The sequence below is a fragment of the Pristis pectinata genome, chromosome 29, assembly GCF_009764475.1.
Source record: "Pristis pectinata isolate sPriPec2 chromosome 29, sPriPec2.1.pri, whole genome shotgun sequence".
Taxonomy (NCBI): Eukaryota; Metazoa; Chordata; class Chondrichthyes; order Rhinopristiformes; family Pristidae; genus Pristis; species Pristis pectinata.
Window position 1 is genome coordinate 7,589,664 of NC_067433.1, and position 18,004 is coordinate 7,607,667.

The 18,004-nt window shown below is 43.2% G+C and overlaps 1 protein-coding gene across 4 annotated transcripts in view; it reads left to right on the forward strand.

The window, feature by feature from the left end:
* Nucleotides 1-18,004, forward strand: part of zgc:110329 (uncharacterized protein LOC550500 homolog) — a 185,715-nt gene that overhangs the window by 80,921 nt on the left and 86,790 nt on the right. For all 4 annotated transcript variants that reach the window (XM_052040874.1, XM_052040876.1, XM_052040877.1 and 1 more), the window contains one exon: nt 14,488-14,604. In XM_052040874.1, coding sequence (XP_051896834.1) covers nt 14,488-14,604 — 117 coding nt within the window. The remainder of the gene's footprint in view (nt 1-14,487; nt 14,605-18,004) is intronic.

The window sequence follows — 18,004 nt, forward strand, 5'->3', positions numbered from 1 at the left end:
GCAGATGCAGCCAGGTGGAGAGAGGGGAGGGTGAAGGTGGAGACAGCTCAGAGGCTGATAAGTGGGAATCTGCTAAATAAAGAAGGTGATAATGGGAACCATTAGGGGAGAGGTGAAGGGCAGGTGGAACCAAAACCAAATTTGGGAAGGGAGGGGAGGATTTAGAGGGTAAATAATGTGGGTTGTAGATGAATGGAACCAGGAGGGAGAGGAATTTGAAAATACATTTCAGTTGTAAACCAGAGCTTAGTTTAAGCCATCACTTTTTTTCTGGGTCTGAAGCTCATGCATGCAAGCCCTTCTGCAGAGATTGGGTCAAGAACACATAATACAAGTAATAGTAAATTTGATATCTGACATGGTGACTGCAGTTAGTAAACCATGCATCCTGCTGTAAAAACACATTTTGAAGGAAGTTTGGAATGGGCTATCAGGTCTTGGGATGAGTGCCGACACACATGACTGAGGTAGAGGTCCTTTCTTCAAAGGGATAGATAGTACAAGAAGAGGATGGGGCATTGGCTCAGCTGGTAGAGACCCAGGTTCAATCCTGACATTGGGTGCTGTCAGTGTGGAGTTTGCACATTCTCCCTGTGGCTGCCCCTGTTTCTTCCCACATCCCAAAGATGTGTGGGTTTGTACGTTATCCAAAAAGCCTTCATGGTTATCTAATAGTCAGGGTTGAGACCTCACGTAAGGAGATAGAATGGCTTTATTGAAAAAAAAGATTTATTAGATTGGTACGGTAATCTACAGCAGAAATTGATGCTTTAAGTTTCTTTAATGGAGTCTCTGTTACATTTACTATATTTTCAAAGGTTTAAACCTAAATAATTAATACACGTAAAATCAAGCAGCTCTATTTCTTAAGCTTTACCTCACACATCTTTTATGAATATTGAAGTTGCCACATAAAAATAATGTTATTTGGAACGCAGATGTTGATTAATCGAACATTTGTCATGCTATGTAATTCCACTGAACCGGTAAATGAAAGAAATATCCTATTCACAGGCTTTCAAACTAATTCCTTTTTAAATTAACATTTTTATTGGGTTTTTGTTAACTGTAGGAAGCCTTGCATGTTTGGTGCTGAGGTTAATAAATCAGCACAGAGGAACTGGGCTTCTGGGAGGAAATAAGCAGAGAGAAATGCTTTAGCTGCACTGTGGTCCCTCAGTAGTTGGTCAGGGACAAGGCAGACCAGAAATTCAGGAGAACATCATCTCAGAAGTATGTTAGTTTTGAGGGCAGTTAGCGCTGGCTGCAGTTGGCAGTGTGGGGATACACTCATGGTCAAAGAACCGAAGAAGTTGGGATTCACCTTCTCAGTTGCTGAGGAGAATTTTAAAGGGAAAATCTGGGAATGTGTTCAAAGTAGCTGGTAGAAAATACCAGGAATGGGAAACCAGAGGCAGCACTCAAGGGGATTTCTTCCCAAAACTGCTGCCTCGCGGCACCAGCAACTCCTGTTTAATCCTGACGTTCGGTGCTGTCTGTGTGGAGTTTGCACATTCTACCTGTGACTGCATGAGTTTCCTTCGAGTGCTCCAGTTTCTTCCCACATCCCAAAGATGTGCAGATTGATAGGTTAATCGGGCACTCCTCTATAGGTGGGTTGCTGAATCTGGGGAGAGTTGATGGGATTTGAGGAGAATTAAATTGGATTAGTGTAGGAATGGTATAAATGAGTGTTTGATAGTTGGTGTGGACTTGCTGGGCTGTATGACTCTAAAGACAGAGGACATTTAATTCAGGTTTTTAATACAGTGCAGGTTTCTGAGGCAGGTCAGGTAAAGGAGGTTTCTTTAGGTTGGGTAGTTAGTATTGGACACAAAGGAAGGGTTCTTCATCATAGAGTCATGGAGTCGTACAGCATGCAAACAGGCCCTTCGGCCCAACCAGTCTATGCCTATCAAGATTCCCATCTAAGCTAGTCTCACTTGCCCGCATTTGGCCCATATCCCTCTAAACCTTTCCTATCCATGTACCTGTCCAAGTGCCTTATAGATGCTGTTAATGTACTCGCCTCTTTACCACTTTCTCTGGCAGTTCATTCCATATATTGACCACCCTCTGGGTGAAAAAGCTGCCCCTCAGGTTCCTATTAAATCTTTCCCCTCTCACCTTAAACCTATGTTCTTGATTTCCCAACCCTTGGAAAAAGACTGTGCACATTCACTCCATCATGATTTTGTACTTTGTGTGGTGAGAGTTGTTGGAGAATTGAAAGCATCCTTCCTGGAAGGGTAAGTATCCTCTCAGAGCAGAGGAAGTTAATGGAGATTAGGCTGACAATGATCCAGCAAAGGGATGCTGTAACATGGAGAGGCTCTTCATTGCTGCTACATGCAAGAAGGGGGAGAAAAGGAAAATAAGGTCTTTCTGCCTATGGGAGTATCGTGGTCCTTGAAATTATTTTATTTCCTGTGGTTGATCACAGCCTGACAGCTCCACTTGGACAGGTAGAGAACCAGTGCCAATTTGAGAGACCACTTAACCTCACATTCAAGGATAAGGTCTTGCTGTTTCTGCTTTGGTTACAACTATATCTGTATTTCCTCCTGTGTTGCCAAGGTGAGTTATCCCAAGTCTTGTCCAACTCTGCAAGAACAAGGCGCAATTTATGATGCATCTAAACTAGTAAAAAAGTTGATCGATATCCAGGGAATATTTCAACAGATTTTAAAGTTCAACACTTCAACTCATTGATCATCACAATAGCCAAAAGAGATGTTATTCAATGAGATACTTAAATTTTTAATGTGTTTCATACTTGTCCTCTCAAATGCATTAAAAGAAATAGAAAGTACAGCGCAGCTTCCAATGTAGATGAATCATGTAAATGAAAAGAGCAATAAAAAATTAATTTGTTGATCGTGTTGAAAGGCACTAAATGTGACTGGAGATTGGGAGGTGGGGTGTGGTCTATGTTGTGGATGGAGATTGTTTGATGGGTGGGAGTTGAAGTGGGAGAAGATGTGAGTGTTTTGTCCATGTGCATATCCTGCCATCCTTGAAGGAACATAATTAAAATATACTTCAAATTAATTAATTCCAAGCTTAGACCTTATACTAATGTTGCTGCTTTGTAATGTGTATCCTCTGGAAAATGGTTGGTTGTTATCTGCCTTGCAAATATCCAGGACCATTTCCTTAAACTGCAGCCTGGAGTGTCAGCCTAGATAATGTGACCAGGTCAATGATGGAAAATGAAACACAACCTTTGTACTCAAGAAGTAAGCCAATATTGTACAGGATGAAAACAACATAAGGAGCATCTGTCACCCATAATTACCCTCCAGTCAAATGCTCTTCATTTACCAAAAGTTATCAAGGCCCCAAAAATCAAAGGTTTGAAAAGTGAGGAACAGAGATACAACATAGTGCCAATTTACTCTGATTGCAAGAGGCTGGTGGAGGAGCTTGCATTGTCAGTGCTCTGCCACTTTTGTCCTGCCTTGCTGTGTGCTCTTCGCAGAGCAGCACTTAATCTGCACTTGTCTCTGAATAAGGTGACAACAAGTATTCCAGCCAGTCATTCAGCTCTAGCCAAGTAATAAAACCAGAGCAGTTGCTCTCAAGAGCAGCGAAGGATTCCCGAGCCAGTCACATTGCACTCTGCAGTTTAATAGTAACCTGCCAATTGAAATTGAATTTGTGCAGTAAAATTGCTCTTCATAAAACAAGAAAAGGCTGGTTTTCTCTTTAATTGACTATAGACAAAGCAATTCCCAGAACTTGCGTGATTCAAAACTTCTGCAATCCCTTTGTTTTTCTCTTGGTTTTCATTACATAAATATCTTTTGGACCCAAATACCACAGAACCTAACAATCGTCAAATATTACGGCAGACTCTAATTATTACTGATGACTTAATATTACTGTTGAATATGACTGCAGAAGCTATGATGTGATATTAAACAGAGACCCCTTCTGGAACCCTTCAGTCAACATAAAAAAATTTTGGGGGACCATTTTAAAAAAGAGGAGGCATATTACCTCTGGTGTCCTAGCTAAATTTACCTCTCAAGTAACATTATTGAGGAAGAAGTTTGATATTTTGGGAACTTGTTGTGTGCTAAGGCTGGGGTAATGCTCTCAGGTACCCCCTGAGGTGGTGGTAGGCTTTGTATGAAATCTTTGACTTTGGCTGCTGATTGATTATTTCTATAGCTGTGAGATCAGTGCACAACCAGTGAACCACTGTAACCACTGGCACTGGTGTTGTACGGTCTCCCTGTATCTTTCTCTGGAAGCACAACAGGACTTTTCTCTACAGTGAAGGTTTAGTATAAATGCAGGTTGCAGTTTTATAATGGCAAAGCCAAGATTCTGTGGTCAGCAATATGAGCAATCCCATTGGATGTTAACCCCATTTTTAGTCAATCAGTCTTGATGAACCAATAAATCTTCCACTAATGTTCTGCTCAGTCGAAGATTTTTCTCCCAAGGACAGAATATCAATTTACTTTGTATAGCAGCCCATTTAATTGTTCATCCTGCAGGTCAATCAGAATGAAAGCAGCAAAGCAAAATTGGAACACAAATGGAGATTGTACTTCCAAAGTAGCTGGGCTTGTCAAGTAGTTTGTATTGGAGTGAAATATGGCCACAGGTCACCATTCAGTAGGTGGATGGGAAGGGAACATTTTCACATTAAGAATACCAAACTGTGGAATGTTTTCAAAGTTTAATGACCTGGAATGAGTTGTCAAGGTGGGTTCAATCCCATCCAGTGCCCTTGTTGCTGCCTGTTAGCCAGATAGCTGCAGCCCAGGGCAAGAAGGCACAGTGTAAAGCCAGGCTCCACTCTGGGCCATAGTTGAGCAAGTTCATCATTCTAGGCGATGCATTCCCTTTGCAGTTCTGGAACTTGGGGAAGCAGCTTCTCAGAGCAACAGGTTAGACAGAGGCACCACAGCATGTTAGGAACTTGCTGTGTGTTTATTGGCTGGCACAAAGCTGTCTCCTGAGGTGGAGAAAGGCAGTGGTTGAAGTTTTTGACTTTGAATTTGGTTGCTGATTGAATACTTCTGTAGCCAGGACACCAGAGCACAACCAGTGAGTGACTCTAGCAAGTGTATTGCTGTCAGATTGATCCAATGATTATACTAATGATTTATGATTTGTTTGCATTTCTCACATGATGTAGAAGGAGGCCATTTTGCCCATCAAATCTACGCCAGCTCTTGAAGCAATCCCATCAGTCTCATTCCCCCACTTATTTCCCTGTCACCTCTTCTCACTCACACGCCCATCTACTCCACCCTGACTCTCCTGCTGCCTACACTGGGGGTAATTTACAGTAACCAATTAACCAAACAACCCGCACGCCTTTGGGATGTGATAGGACACCAACCCACTTGGCAGAAGCCTAGGCAGTCACAGGGAGAACATGCAAACTCCATGCATGCTATTATGTCTTATTTCAAGTGATAAAGGTACCAAAAAGTGTTCTCAGAAAGATGTTATTGAAAAGGAAGGGAAATGAATGTGATACTGAAAGAAGAAATGCAGTTAACATCATTAAAATTGTGCATGAATCACCCAATAACATAGAATAGAACTAATTATATTGAATAAAACCAGTAAACGTGTGACTATTCCAGTTGGGCAGCTTCAGTTTGCCTTAGCTCTTATGCTATATTTGATGGTAAAAAATGGTTCCCTAACATTTACGTTATTGGATGCCAGGCACAAGCAGGATCAGGCATTTCCCACCCATAGTCCCATGGACAGATGATATGCTGGCACGGATGTTGTTTCTGTTAGACATCTGAATAAGGTACCAGTGGACTCCAAGAAGCAACACCCCAGCAGGTGAACAGGTTACAGAACACAAGCCAAATTATTGCCAATATAAAGATGTGGGACCTTGTCCTGCCGGTGTGGTGGGATGAGACTTCTTGATTCTCCCTGTATACCCATTGCAGAGCTCCATCTGACTTTATACAATTTCAATATATTTTCATCGCTTTTTCTCTAACTTGATGCAAAATGTAATTGAGGAATCTTCAGTGCCTGGCCAGCTGATAACTAATCGGCAATCTTTCGGAGAAAATACATTTTGGCAAAAAAAGACATTCATTTTAAGAAGAAATTTGTTCTCCCTTGGATGAGGATAAAAATTATTGAAGTTTCATTTTTAATTATTGTGAAGGACAGCTGTAATTTAAAAGCAATCCCTCAGGCTCACCTGTCTATCGTCACTGAATCTGTCATGAAATTAAATCTTGTTAAATGACACATTCAGAGCGAGCACTTAGTTGAGTGAAAATCTAAATTAGCTGATACTAAATTTTAATTAAATTGTGCTTTGATACAGCAGGTATAAAATCCATTATAATGTTCCGGATCCAAATATCACGCAATTCCATTGCTATATTAGTCGAAAGTATTTTTGAAATCTCATTTGTTTCCTGTTCTCCTTCTGCATGATGCTCCCTTCTCCTGCCCGGTCTCTTCCCCAATTGCATTCTGTCCTGGTCAGTCCTGGACTATTGAGCCTGACTGCTGGGTGGTGTGAATGAGTTGCCAGGAAATGGATCAGTTGCTGAATCTTTAGAAGGCAGTTAATGGCATAAATCTCAGATCACTTGGTCATAACACCTGCAGAAATTGATCCCATGAACTGCTAGATTCAATCAAGGAGGCCATTCAGCTGAGTACAGCTATGCCAACACTATGAAAAGCCTACCTAATTAATCCATTTTTCCTACTCCCTTCTCATTGCCCTTTTTTACTTCCATTTCAAGCATTAATTCAATTTGCTGTAAATTTTATTACATCTGTATCCATCAGCTTTCAGACAATGCACTCTGTATCACAGCAACATCTGCATAAATGAAAATATTTCCTCATGTCGTCTCTAGTTCTTTCACCAATCGCCTTCAATTTATGGTCTCTATTTACCACCAGAAAGAGTTCCTTCTTATTTACTCTATCAAAACCACTGAGCGCCACCATCAAATTTCCACCTCAGCTCTTGTCCTCTGAAGGGAATTAGTCCAGCTTCTGCATTCTCTCCCCATACCTAAAATCCCTCTTTCCTGAGAACAATACAATAAACTCTGACGTCTGGCAAAGCCTGAATTGAACCTAACACCTCATTTGAGACAAAGCTTGAGATTCACTGTAAAACAATGCAATGCATTGGTACTTGATTCATCTACAGCCTACCAACTTTCCTGCCACCTTTAGAGCATTCTATGCATATACCCTAAGCCTTTATATTCCTTCAAAACCATACTGCATTGTTTTTTTTCAGTCTTCCTACTAAAATGCATTATGCGTTAATTTTCACCAGCCTATTTATATTCCCTGGTCTGTTCCTATACTGCTCACTTTTCTGTGTTATCTACAAACTTTGAAACTTTGAAGCCAAGTTGTGAAAATGCCCAGAAGTCCAGTGACCCTAATGCTGATCTGTGGTGACCAGCAGTGTAAACTCCTATTGGGCTGGGGAGAGGGGGCCTCGTTGAGAGAGGTGCAGCCCTGGAGTGGTGCAGAACTGGCATCCCTGAGGAGGGTGGTTGGGGCCTCTGATCAGGCAAGAGGTTTCTGACCGACAAATCAAGGAGTCTTCTGTGCCAACTATTGGGATTGAAGTTGAACTTTGATCCACTCCACTGTTGCGAAATAAAAGTATCTATGATTTTGGCTTTGTGACTCAATGGAGATGGTGGGTTAGGATATGGGAAGGGTGTAGGGCAGGTGAAGAACCAATTGTAAGATCATGAGTTTTTTGAATAACATTGAAACAAGTAAAGGTAATAGTACACGGCATAAGGCTCTACAAAAGAACAGTGGAAACTTGCAATTATTGCACTTGTACTTATAACCAGTTGGAGATGGGATGAATAGTTAAGTGATGAGCAACATTGTACTGTAAATTGAAATAGAGCTATCTTTACACAGGATTGGGCTATCAGTCTATAGATAATTGTAGAAGATGCTTAAAGCAGTATTTTGTGTTTGATTAGCTCAGTGCTGCTCTTACATGCAATTACTTTCTCATTGTTGGCTTTTCAGCAGCTGTGTTGAAGTTGAATAGCCTTTTGCCATTGATATTCCACGACAATGACAGATGACAAAGGATATCTATGACACTTTTCTGACAGTGTCAAGATACTGTTTTTTCTTGGGATACTGGAGCTACCTTCATGAAATAACCCACACTGACCACTTTACAGCAGAATAGCAGTCAGCATCATTGGTATTGTTGACACAACAATCCTTTGGTGATGTGTTACAAGGATGACCACCAGGAACAGCTCCCTCAGTCTGCGTAAAGGAAAATGTGGGGGAGGTGATCTACCCATGTTAGCTGTAACTGCAGGCACTGCGATATTCTGATGATGTCCTAGGAGGCAGCAAAAGGTCTCATGGCAATATTTCGAAGAGGAACCAGATTGGGGTCCCCTATTGCCCAGGCTAACATCAACCCTTCAACCAACATAACTGATCTCTGGTCATCATCTGGACTCCTTGCTGTTTATGTAAGCTTGCTGTTTTCAAACCAGCTGCTTCTTTTTCTACCCTGCAATCATGGCAGGACTTCATAAAATGCTGGGAAAACTCAGCAAGTGAGGCAGCATCTGTGGAAAGAGAAACAGTTAACGTTTCGGGTCTGCTGTTTGACTTGTTGAGTATTTCCAGAATTTTCTGCTTTTGTTTCAGATTTCCAGCATATGTGGGTTTTTTTTATTTTCATAAAATACATCATTGGGATGCTCCGAGGTTATGACAGGCGCTATATGAAAGCAGGGCTTTCAATCTTTCGCACCAGCCACTGGAGCAACACACTAAGGGGGAGAAAGAGGTGTTTTGTTGTCCCTTGCAAGATCCACTAATCTCTTCTTCTTAGGCAGCATCTCAGGGTTGAGGATGATTGCTTCCTCTCCCATGCTGTGGGTTCTGAGGTTCCTGGCAAGGCCATTGTGGACGTGGGGAGGATACTTCCATTAGTTAGAGAGTCTAGGATCCAAGGGCACAGCCTCAGAATAAAGAACTGAGATGAGGAGGGCTGTGAAGGCCAAGTCATAAGGCAGAGATCGATAGGTTATTGATTGGTAAGGGGTTTAAGGGTTATGGGGAGAAGGCAGAAGAATGGGGTTGAAAAGAAGTCAGCCATGATTAAATGGCAGAGCAGACTTGATCGGCTGAATGGCCTAATACTGCTCCTATATCTTAAGGTCTTATGGTCTATTATGGCAGGTGAACACACGATGGGACGGATAGGTGGAAGGTCTGGGAGTGGCCTGCAGTCCTTCTGCCAATATCACTGGACTTCTGTGTGTTTCTGATGCATGCACTCAAGGTTCTCAGTGCTGATTGAAACCTCCTTCTCAGTTTTGGATCTAATAGTAACAGAGTGGTAATGCTGTGAAGTCTACCCCGTTGTAAATGAATAGACTGGAACAGAGGCTTTGTAGAGCAAAGAGATGCAATAAAATTTGTTTCCCCATCCCGCTTGGAGCTTACAGGGGGCCACTTCTCAGTGAGAAAGTCATCAAGTGGAGAACTTACATTAACATGTCATCTTTTACAACTTTGGGGCATCCCAAGCCTCTTTTCAGGCGCTTGACTACTTTTGAAATATGACACAGCAAGATCCCTCCAACAGAGGCAGGCACGGTAGTGTAGTGGTTAGCGTAATGCTATTACAGCGCCAGTGACCCAGGTTCAATTCTGGCTGCTGTCTGTAAGGAGTTTGTACGTTATCCCCATGTGTCTGCGTGGGTTTCCTCCAGGTGCTCCGGTTTCCGTCCACATTCCAAAGGCATACAGGTTAGGAAGTTGTGGGCATGCTATGTTGGCACCGGAAGCATGGCGACTCTTGCGGGCTGTCCCCAGAACATTCTACGCAAAAGATGCTTTTCACTGTGTGTTTCGATGTACGTGTGACTAATAAAGAAATCTAATAATAACTAGGTCATGTTTTTTATTGTTTATTATGACTTTGGAATAGATATTGTCCCCAACAGCAGGGAAAACTCAAAAGGCAAAGAACCATAGGTGCTGGAAATCTAAAATAAAAAAAGATGCTGATGATACTTAGTGGGTGAGGGAGCATCTGTCGTTAGAGGAACCGAGTTAAAGTTTCAGGTCGGTGATCTCTCATTAGAACCGTTCACCTTAGTAACTCTGATTGCAATGCCATCAGCTCAGATGGGCCATTCTTGGTTAGTCTATCCTCACAAAACAGCATGCTCACTCCTGGAATCAATCTGGAGAACATCAGCTGTATTGAAACAAGTCTGATGCTCCAGGTGTGGTCTCATGAAGGCCCTGAACAACCTCAATCAGACTTCCATAAAAAGTGCTGGAGGAACTCAGCAGGTCAGGCAGCATCTATGGAGGGAAAATAACAGTCGACGTTTTGGGTCGAGACCCTTCATCAGGACTGGAAAGGAAGAGGGCAGAAGCCAGAATAAGATGGGGGAGAGGGAGGAGCACAGGTTGGCAGGTGATAGGTGAGTCCAGGTGAGAAGGTGAAGGTAGGTGGGCGGGGAGGGGAGCAATGTAAGAAACTGAGAAGTGATACCTAGAACTTTGCCCCTTCTACCTATCACCTCTCAGCTTCTTGCATCTCCCCCTCCCCCTCCCTCCTACCTTACCCCCTCACCTGGAAACTCACCTATCACCTGCCTGCCTGTGCTTCTCCTCCTCATCCTGCCCTCTTCCTTTCTAGTCCTGATGAAGGGACTCGACCTGAAATGTCATCTGTTTATTTCCCTCCATTGATGCTGCCTGACCTGCTGAGTTCCTCCAGCATTTTGTGTGTATTGCTCCAGATTCCAGCATCTGCAGAATCTCCTGTATCTCAATAAGACTTCCTTCACTTGAACTGCATACCCTTTGCAATAAAGGCTGACGTACCATTCACCTTCTAAATTGTTTGCTTTGCCTGCAAATTAGCTTTCACATTTCACAAACCAGCACAGCAAGGTCCTGACCAATGAAAATAAAGAAAAACTGCAGATGCTGCAAATCTGAAACAAAAATAGAAAATGCATGGAAACACAGAGCAGGTCAGGCAGCATCTGTGGGAAGAGAAACAGTTAATGTTTCACGTTGAAGACCCCTCATCAAAACTTTGACCTGAAACTCTAATGCTGTTTTTCCTTCCATAGACGCTGCTGAGTGTTTCCAAAATTTTCTGTCTTTATTGACAATCCTGAAAAACTCCATTTAAAAGATATTTTGTTTTTTCTCTTCTTCCTACAAACCTGTTCCACATTATAATCTCTCACCTCTTGCTCATTACCTTAATCTGCCCACTTCGCAGATTCTTTTCATCCTATCCAGAGTTCACTTTACCACCCCTCAGTATTGACAGCACACAAAGATATAGTTACACCCTTCTTTACTTCCAAGACATAGATTGTGATTTGCTGAGGAACCAGTGCTGCCAGATCTTATTGGACAATACCCATGCCATGAGAAAATAAACAAGGAAGACTGAACTGCTCTATGGTCCTCGAATTTGTCTTAGGAACCACAGTTTATCTTTCAGTACTTGCATTTAAAAGCCTGGTGTATTACCCACACAAATCTTCTAGCTCTTTATTAAACATTTCCTTTACAATAGTTCTTGTGTGAAATTCAAGCTTGTCTCCTTCCTTGTGATGTGCTGAAGTCCTTTCAATGTAACTGGTGATTCACCCGACGATTCAGAATGTGCAACAATTGTCCTTGGTTTTCAAAAGCAGTGGTGTGAGGCTAAGATTTGGGTGGCTTTCACTAACATGCTGCTTTCGTGATGCTGTTCCTGACAGATTGAAAGATCAAAGAGTTGTAGAATATGGAAACAGGTCCTTTGCCCCACCAAGTCTGCATTGACCATCGAGCAACCATTCACACCTATCCCATTTTATTCTCCCCACAGATCCATCAACTCCTCCCAGATTCTACTTCTTGCCTATACACTAGGGGCAATTTAGAGTGGCAATTATCCTACCAATCTGCATTTCTTTGGGAAGAGGGAGGTAGTCCATGCAGTCACAGGGAGAACATGCAAACTCCACACAGACAGCATCGGAGATTAGGATTGAATCTGGGTCACTGGAGCTGTGAGGCAGCAGCTATGCTATGTGTGCCACTGTGCTACTGATGGTGTTCACAGGGATCTGTGTGTCCTTGTACACAAATCCCTGAAAGTTTATATGCAGGTTCAGCAAGCAATCCAGGAGGCATCGAGTATGTTGGCCTTTATTGTAAGAGGATTTGAATTCAAGAGTAGAGATGCCTTGCCTCAATTCTGTAGGACCTTGGTGAGATTAAATCTGGAATATTGTAACGGCTCTGGTCTCCCTATGCAAGGAATGATATATTTTCAATGGAGGGTTTTCATCAAAGGTATATCAGATTGATTCTTGAGATGTCAGGTTGGCTTAATTGGAAAGGGTAAGTGGGCCTACAGTCTTGAGTTTAGGTGATCTCATTGAAACGTATGGTATCTTTAAGGGGCTTGATAGTGTAGACGTGAAGTTGATGTTTTCCCTTGGCTGGGGTGCCTAGAACCAGGGATCACAGTCTCAAAGTAAAGGATTGGCCATTAGAGACAGAGGTGAGAAGAAAAATCTTCAGTCAGGGAGTAGCAAATCTTTGGAATTGTCTACCCCAGGGAGCTGAGGAGGCTCAGTCATTAAGTGTATTCAAGGCAGATCCATAGATTTGTAATTATTCAGGGATATGTGTTACTGTAGGAAAGTGGTGCTGAGGTAGAACAAAATTAGTCTTGATCTTAGTCAATGGTGGAATAGGCATGAAGGGGCGAAAGGCCCTTATTTTTTATTCTCCTCTGTTCTTATGAGGCTGTGAGTTACTGGTATTGGTATTGGTTTATTATTGTCACTTGTACTGAGGTACAGTGAAAAACTTGTCTTGCATACCGATCGTACAGGTCAATTCAAGACAAGTTTTTCACTGTACCTCAGTACAAGTGACAATAATAAACCAACACCAATAACTCATAGCCTCATAAGAACAGAAGTAGGACAAAGAGCGAACTAGTAAGAAGTATGATGCTATCAGCATGTTACACTGAAGGTGTAATTTTGATGTCTCTAGTGATGCAAAATGGTCATTATTGATTCAGCTTCCTGATCTGTTAACCGATCTCAATAAAACTGGGTAAGAAAATGCCCTGTAGTTGATTGTGCTTGTGGAATGCTATGGACCAGGTTCCAAAAGACTATCCAAGTGTGGCCAACGTGAGTAGTGGGCTCCTGGTAAATGGTTCAAGAACCTAGATAGCATTGGGGTATTAATGTGGGGTACTCCTAATTGTCTGTGATAAGATAAGCTGAATCGCTTCCATTGCACATAATGATTATGTGATCTTTGTGTCATCTGAATCCATGACCTCACATTACTCATGTTGCTTCACTATGCTTGTGGTTCTGCTGCCTCACAGCTCCACTGACCCAGATCATTGCCATCTGGTGTTTTCCCAAAGTTCCACTGCCCTCTGTGTGGTAAAGTGTTTCATAAGTTAATTCCTGAAAGATCGGTCTTTCATTTTAGGTTCTGCCCCTAATCCCAGACAGAAGGAATTGTATCCCTTCATCCTCTCTTGAGTAGCTTGAAAGCTTTGGCCAGATCGCATGTAACCTTCCAATTTCCCAGGAATCCAACCCTCATTGTGTAATAGTTATTTAACCTATGTACTTATTCTGATAAATCGACACTGAGCTCCTTCCAAGACCATGGTGCAATGTTCCGAACTGCTCGCAGTGTTCCTGCAGTGGGTTCCTATGGCCAGGGTTTTGTGGTGCTGCAGAATAACCAGCCCCTTGTAGTGCAGTCCTGTATGCTCGCATTCTGTTCATCCTTTGGACTATGTTCGGCATCTGTCCATGACATTTTAATGCTCTATGTCCTGGACCCCAACCCATTCAATACCCACCCAGGGAGTGTATAATGGACAGTTGTAAAGAAGCTTTACTCTGTGTCTAACCCATGCTTACCCTACCCTGGGTGTGTTTGATACAACAGAGAAGGATGAGCTTCACTCTGCATCTAACTCATACTGTTCCCTGCCTGGGAGTTGAGAGGGAGCTTTACTCTGTGTCTAACCTATGCTGACCCTGCCCAGGCAGTGTGTGATAGGACAGTGTAGAAGGGACTTTACTCTGTCTAACCCATGCTGACCCTGCCCAGGCAGTGCATGACAGGACAGTGTAGAAAGGACTTTACTTTGTGTCTAACCTGTGCTGACCCTGCCTTGGACAAGTGTGATTGGACAGTGACCCCACTCTGGGGCACATTTGATGCCAAAACTGTTCAGCTCCAGAATGGTACAATATTCCAAACTCCAGCTGCATAAGCAACACAGAGTGAAGCACAGGAAAACTGGCTGAAAAGTTCAAGCCATCTCAGTGACAGCCATCCCACCACTTGGATAAACCTTCCTCACTCTGTTCCCTCGCATGCCTTTGCAAGGTTCAGCAATAATTCCAACCTTTCTCTTGCTAACAGTTCTCGTGCTGCGGAGGAGATGAGTACAAGGACTGGACAGTGAACCATTACCATGCCTGTGATGCGCCAGGACCAATGGCCTGCGGAGTACCATACACCTGTTGTATCAGGGAACAGGTAGGTTCACAACCATCAGCATTGACATGGTCTACCCTTACACAGGTTAAGTTCAGCTGAGCATTTGTCGATAGAAGCATTTCACCAATGGATGCATGGAACTGGCTGAGAAATTGAACTTCATCTCTATTTTTGTGCACTGAGTGGCCACTGTGTGCGGCAGCAGCTGGTGGTTGATCTGCAAAAAATTAGGAAGCTGAAAAAAAAATGCTCAGAAATCATTAGAGTGGTTTTCATTCTTAATCACGTCCAAAAACTTTATCCACACAGTTCCCGGCAGCAGCTCCCTGTGAAGCTGGGGACTGGATGGATATCGTAAAGTCAAAAAATCTGCAGGTGTTGGAAATCTGAAAGAAACACAGAAAATGCTGGAAATACTCAGCAGGTCAGGCAGCATCTGTGGGAAGAGAAATAGTCAGTGTTTTGGGTCTGTTCTGATGAAGGGTGACAGAGCCAAAATGTTTTCTGTTACTCTTCCCGCAGGTGCTTCCTGACCTGCTGAGTTTTTTTCAGGATTTTCTAGTTTTGTTGCTGGATTGCCATGCCACGTCAATCACTGGGGAGTCAGTCAGCTGCCAAAGAACACTCTCCGTGGAAGCCACAGTGCAACAGTGTATAAAGCTGCTGTGGAGTTGGGGTATCGGGGAAGTTGGGAGTGGAAAGGAGTGAGGACATGGTGCTCTGCTGTGTACCTGGGCACCCACCCCCTAAAATGGTGGTCACTGTGACTCCGTCACTGTAAGATATAGGCTTAACAAGTGGCCAGTGATCATGGTATCCTGCGTAATAGAGAGGGGGCACTATCGTTGTGAGTGATAACAATGCACAAGTTGGGTATGCACTGACTGAGCAGCGCTAAAGATGTAGAGGCATATTCTGTAAAAATCTGGAGGGACTCAGCAGGACAGGCAGCATCTATGGAGGGAAATGGACAATGGACGTTTCAGGTTGAGACCCTTCATCAGGACTGGAAAGAAAGGGGCAGGTAGCAGGTACAAAGAGGTGGAGGGAAGGGGTGGAGCAAGAGCTGGCAGGTGATAGGTGGATCCAGATGATGGGGGGGTGATAGGCAGATGATGGCAGAAGCTGGGAGGTGACAAAGGGCAGAAGGTGATGGAATCTGACAGGAAAGAACATTGAATCATGGAATAAGAGGAGGGAGGTGGGGAGGGGAACCAGGAGGAGGAGTGCGTGGGTGATGGGCAGGTGGAGAGGGTGGGGGGCAGGGAAAAGACATTGGGTGATGGGGACCAGTTGGATCAGGAGGAGAGAGAAAAATGAAGAGAGAAGGAGAAAAAAAGGAGATAAAATGGGGAGGGGGGATGGGAGGGTTAAGGGGCAGAGTGGGAGCCATTACTGGAAGTTAGAGAATGCGATGTCCATGCCGTCAGGTTGGAGACTGCCCAGGCAGAATATGAGGTGTTGTTCCTCTAATACTCATTTAGCCTATCACCTGCCAGCTCTTGCTCCACCCCTTCCCTCCACCTCTTTATACCGGCTACCTCCCCCTTTCTTTCCAGTCCAGATGAAGGGTCTCGACCCGAAACATCCACTGTCCATTTCCCTCCATAGATGCTGCCTGACCTGCTGAGGTGGCCCCAGCACTTTTTGCGTTGCTTCAGATTCCAGCATCTTCAGTCTCTCTTCTGTGTGTCTGACATTTGAAGATTGTTATTCCTTTAGAAGACCGTTGATGTTTGTTTTGATGCTGAGAACTGCGGTGTCACTGTGCTCAGCGACACTTGACAATGAACATATGAATCAGAAACCAGCTCCTGATTGAAGCGTTACTCAATTACACGCACACACTGGACTCAAATTGCTACGCAGGAATGCTCCTTGTAACAACACCACTAACGTAATGAATACAGATTGGCAGTGAAAATGTTGATTTATTATGTTGTCTTGTGATGGATTCAAATCACTGCTTCTTTGCAATAAAGCTGCAGCAGGGTTATGCTTCATTTGAAAGCTGATTTGAGAGGGTAGTGTTATTCGCATTCGAGAATTGCTGGTGTTCAGGGCTAAGAGTCCCCAGAAGCTAAGACTTCAGTATCTGGGAACTTTCAAGAAAATTATGGCCTACTCAAAACTGCCATTGACAACCACTCTGGACTGCAACCTGTGTAAGCAATTGAGGAAAGGTAAACTGATGTCTCCTGAACTCAATTAGTCTCCAAACCCTCCAAATTTCATCCTTGCCAGCAGCTTTCGGTTACCATGCTAAGATGGCCCTTAAAGCATCAGTTCTCTTGCCCACACTCTCTTCAGAATTCTTGGACATGTCTCTATAAACTGGAGAAACTTGCTTGTCAATTCCTATCCTACCATTTCATTCCCTTCTCCAACAGTTCAGTAGGTTCATAAGTAATCATGTCATATGACCCCCTAACCCACCAGACACTAATTTATTCAAATCTTAAATTGCCAACAAGAATGAAGAAAGAGCACTCAAAGGAATCCTAATGTCGTTCACTGTATGTTGCATGTACTAGGCACATCACTTATACAATTTGGCTCAGAACACCATGATGCAAGATTTCATTTGGTCCACTTAGATTTGCACATAATTCTGCAAAAAGCAATCAGGCTGTCTACTCTGCATCTCATAAATATCAAAATCCCATTTTGTTTCTCATTTATCATATATTATTTAATTACTATGACTTTGCTAATGTTTTAAAACTGCGTTATTGCTTTTCTTGCAATTTTTCTTACTGTTGCACTTCATCCCTCTTGGCTTTCTGGTTCTTGTTCTGGGCTCTCTCTTTTCCTCCATCCTTCCATTCCTCCTGTAAGCTTTCACCGTATATTTCAGCTTTTTTACATCCTCCACAACTTTTTATCCTCCCCTGTGACTCCACCATCATCAAACCATGGCGATGTACTTCTGAAAGCACTCCACATTTCTCTCAGAGGTTGCGGCTGTTCCCTTCCTCAGATGGCTTCAGAAATCAACAGAGCTTCAAGCAAAATAATCAGGACACCCGTCTGTGAAATATCTATATTTCTGTCAGATTGTGTGCACGGATATTTTTGCTCAGGGATGGGGAGGTCATTCACCACTGCGAAGATAGGACAATACAACAGAAAGAACTCTGGTCCTGAAGCAGGGTCTCATCCCGAAACGTCCACTGTTCATTTCCCTCCATAGACGCTGCCTGACCTGCTGAGTTCCTCCAGCGCTTTGTGTGTCGCTCCAGATTTCCAGCATCTGCAGTCTTTCTCGTGTCAACAGAAAGAACTCCATAGATTCCAGAATTCATGGTTATGAACTGGGCAAAGTTATGTGGCCAAAGTTCTTATTTGTGATGATCCAAGTCCTGTCAAGCTTTTGGACTAATGGATCTCGTGTGAGGTGAGTGATGGGTCTACAGTGATCAGATGTGGTGCTGAGAGG